Source organism: Ananas comosus, unplaced genomic scaffold, assembly GCF_001540865.1.
Source record: "Ananas comosus cultivar F153 unplaced genomic scaffold, ASM154086v1, whole genome shotgun sequence".
NCBI classification, from domain to species: domain Eukaryota; kingdom Viridiplantae; phylum Streptophyta; class Magnoliopsida; order Poales; family Bromeliaceae; genus Ananas; species Ananas comosus.
The window spans coordinates 15,707-19,544 of record NW_017891281.1 but is presented as its reverse complement, the minus strand read 5'-3'; the positions used below and the strand labels follow the sequence as shown (position 1 = coordinate 19,544).

Here is a 3,838-nt window from a genome sequence, read left to right as displayed (position 1 = left end):
TACTAAATCATTCGAAAATGACTAAAACCAAGATATAATTAATTTAGAAAAAATAAAATTTCAAATTTTTTAAAATTTAGGATTTAAAGCAACCTAAGATGTAAACGTTATTTATAGATCAAAGCAAGGTTCTCATGCTTTAAGCATGTAATATACATGGAGAAGCACAAGTCAAACATTCAGAGTTAATGTGGGGCCCATTTACTGAATGGTATATGTAAATTTTAACCAGTCAAAAAACGATTGTTAAGTCTTTGTTAAGTCTTTTTTTTTTCTTTTTTTCTTTTTTTTTTTTTTTTTTTTTTTTTTTTTTTTTTTTTTTATTATTTCTCTTCCCTTTTCGGCGACCAACTCTGCGGCCGCAGAAATCGACCGGCCGAGGCCTTGTTGTTCCACGTTNCGCGGCCAGACTCGATCTGCTGGACGTCCCTAACGAGTTTTTCGTAATGCTGCTTCACCTCCTCGGGCGTCTTCCCTCCGACGGCTCGAGCCACGTTGTACCACCTGTCGGGTGTGTCCTTGTCGTAGACAGCGAGCGCCCTCTCGAACTTCTTGTTTTGTTTCGCAGTCCACTGCGAGCCTGCAGTGCTACGCGACGAGCTCTTCGACGGCCCTGCAGATGCCATCTCTCTTGAGCTCAAAGCAAAGCTATATTATTAATTTGCTCGTTTAAGTTTGGCACGTAAAAAGAGTTGGCGTGTGCTGCTCCTTATATACCCTAGGGGAGTGGATTTGTGGGGTGTAGTTGTGGAGCCCATATATAGGAATGTCGGACTAGCACAATGACTAGAGATATAACAATGCATGCCCAGAATATATATTCAGAGGAATTTAATTACTCTATATAGAGGAATAACAATGCCCAGAATATATAGAGGAATTACTCTTCCATGAACTAAGGAATTTAATGTGTACGTGCAATGAAGAGAACATATATATATATCCTTCAAAAAATATTGTTTTACTTCATTAATAAAGGTTTTCCTATTTATCCTCTATACTGCCCCTAATTAACTAATATAATATTTTCTATCAACATCATATATTCACATCCCTTTTTTCCTTTTTTTACTATTATTCTTATATTTAATAAACAAATAAGGATTTTTTTAAAAAAAAAGAGTAAGTAAAATGATGATCTGAGGGTACTACTGAAAGAATAGATTACTGAATTAGGTTAAATGTCAAAATTCACTTAAACCACTTTATTGGGATAAATTCCTTTTATCACTTCACGGAGAGTATAGTTATGTTAAACCACGTTAGAGGCATCTCAATATTAACGTGCCCCAAAGTAGATTTTACGAGAGCGCTTCGAAATGTAGCTGTTAGTGATCACCGCGCAACTAAAGAAGTGATTATTATTTCAGATTGAACGTTCATTAATTCTTTATTTTATTATTGTTTTCTTATTTGGAGTTAAACTATTAGAACATGATTGACAATGTGGTGTGATGCAAAGGAAAGATAGTGAGTTTGTTTGGGAAGTCATGTCGCATTGCAGTGTCGATGTGCAAATTTGTGACTGTTTGGTATCTTCTGTCTTTTCTAATGGTTTTGCATATGAGCGTTCCACTATAATAATTATAATATATTTTCTGCAATGTGACTTGTGTTAGCAAAAGCATTTTGGAAAATGCTTCGGTAAATAAGCGTCTACTCCAGTGCCACGAACAAACAACATTTTCAAACTGACCCTTAGACTTATATCTATTTTGCATACTATATTCTAAATCTGACTCATCAAACCATATTTGAAAGATCTTTTTTATATTCTATGGGAGCCATTACTGGCACAAAAGATATAAGCTAAATTAATGACTTGTGACTGTCATAGCTAGTGACTAACAAACTAAAGAGAAATAGGAGGATTAGATTAAAAACAACTAGTTAGCTAGGTCAAACTTATCTGCATTTTCAAAAGAATCAGGTCAAATCGGTTAAGAATGAATTAAGTTAAACTCGAAAGGTCATTATCAAAAGTTGTACTCATACAGACTACTCTACAGTATCTTCACTTTTTAAAAGGGCCACGGGAATATCTGATTCATGTACTATACTGTTAGCCTTACAAAGTATTGATATATCGCCAAATGCATTCAAGACTCATCTGTTGCGCGTACGAATCAATAAAAAATCTTCACATTTACCGTTGCCAGTAGATCAAGATATACACGGGCAACATTTTAGAGAATCTTGAACAAATGCTTTGGATCCCTCAAAATGTAGCTCTAATGCATGAATTGTTAAACTACGTGGATGAATCAATTAAACTATATATCTAGTCATAAATTGTAAATACCAATACATTAACAACACATAAGATAATATTCGACAACAGCATAGAAAATCTTCAAATTATAACTTCTACTTTCAGATCCCGAGTAAATTTTAAACTTTTTGCATGTAAATGTCTTGGAGAAAGTGGTTTAAACAAAGGCTAGTAGAATCATATCTATGAAAGAATATTATACTTCAATATGACAGTAACAACTTTTAGCTACCCAATCCAACTTTGTTAATGACCTAAAAGAATGTATTTTTTTTCTTCCCTTAATATCCAAAAGATGTTGTTTTCCAAAATATGTTTTCTCCATCACTTTCTTTGAGAAAAGTTCCTTTCGGGATGTTACTAAGCCTTGGTGCATTTCCTGGGATAGATTCTTCAATATGAGCCTCTCTCTTTGACTACTTTTCCCTCAAACTTTGGAGGAGCTATATGCATTGCTACAGGATCTCTAATAGTTGCAAAAGGGATATTCAAGTTGTGTACCAAATGGTCCTAATGGTTGATGTTCACATTACCAACTTGGTGAAAGCATATTAGTACGTAGATGCTAACTTTAGAAAATGTATATATTTTTCCACTCACAAAAAGAATAAATAATTTTGCTATGAAGTGATCTATATAGCAGGTTCTTTATGTAGTCCACAAACTGTTGTAATTGGTGTAGGATGAGTCTACGCATGATGAATTCATAGTACTTGTCCTCTCATAGGCGCATAATCGCTTGAAATAGAATATTAAAACAGCTACTATGTTAAATTATATGTGAAACAACTGCTTATTCTAATGACCTAAACTATTAGAAAATGAGATTTTTAATAATATAAATATTAAAAATAATTATTTTGTTAAATTACATAAAGCAACTATTTATTTCCAATAACTTAAGCTTGAACTCAAGACCTTTTGTTCTGATACTATGTTAATGTTAAATATAAAAATATTTAAATACTGTTTTCTATCAGCTTATTAAGTTTTTAGAGGATAATAGTCGTTTCATATTATTTAATATGGTATCAGAATAGAAAGTCCTGAATTCAAGTCACGCCAGACTCCTAGTATTCTTAATTTCCTTCAATTTTATTTAAGTCCACGTTATGGACCTATGTACCTACAGAAAGTTTCAAGCCCAGGTCTGAAGGAAAGTGTTAAATATAAAAATATTTAAACACTATTTTCCATCGGCCTAAACTTTTAGAGAAAAATTATTATTTCTTTTAATTTTACAATTAAATTATACGCTGAGGGATGAAACTAGATTGAAAGAGGACTACACAGAAAGAAACTGGACTGGAAACAAGAGAGGTGCGAAACCAAGCTACCTCTGATAATAAGTTAATGGGCTGACGTTCACGCTAGAAGCATAAACCGAGAGCTAGGTTTAGCAATCCTTCACATAACATGCTCGTCGAAATTCTAATTTCTATCCACTATGGAATTAACATACTTTAGCAACTTTACCCGAGGAAAATAAATCAAGTGTCACAATTTATGGAATGAAAAAAAACTTTAGCAGCTTAGATTGAACCTTCAATATTCTAGTTTCAACAC

At 33.2% G+C, this 3,838-nt stretch overlaps 1 protein-coding gene across 1 annotated transcript; it reads right to left on the bottom strand.

Annotated features, from left to right (window-relative positions):
* Positions 1–323: 323 nt before the first annotated feature.
* On the bottom strand, positions 324–626 carry LOC109704803 (protein RADIALIS-like 3). The gene has a single exon (XM_020225586.1). It carries the CDS (start codon positions 624–626, stop codon positions 324–326), a length of 303 nt encoding a protein of 100 aa, XP_020081175.1.
* Between the last annotated feature and the right edge of the window lie 3,212 nt (positions 627–3,838).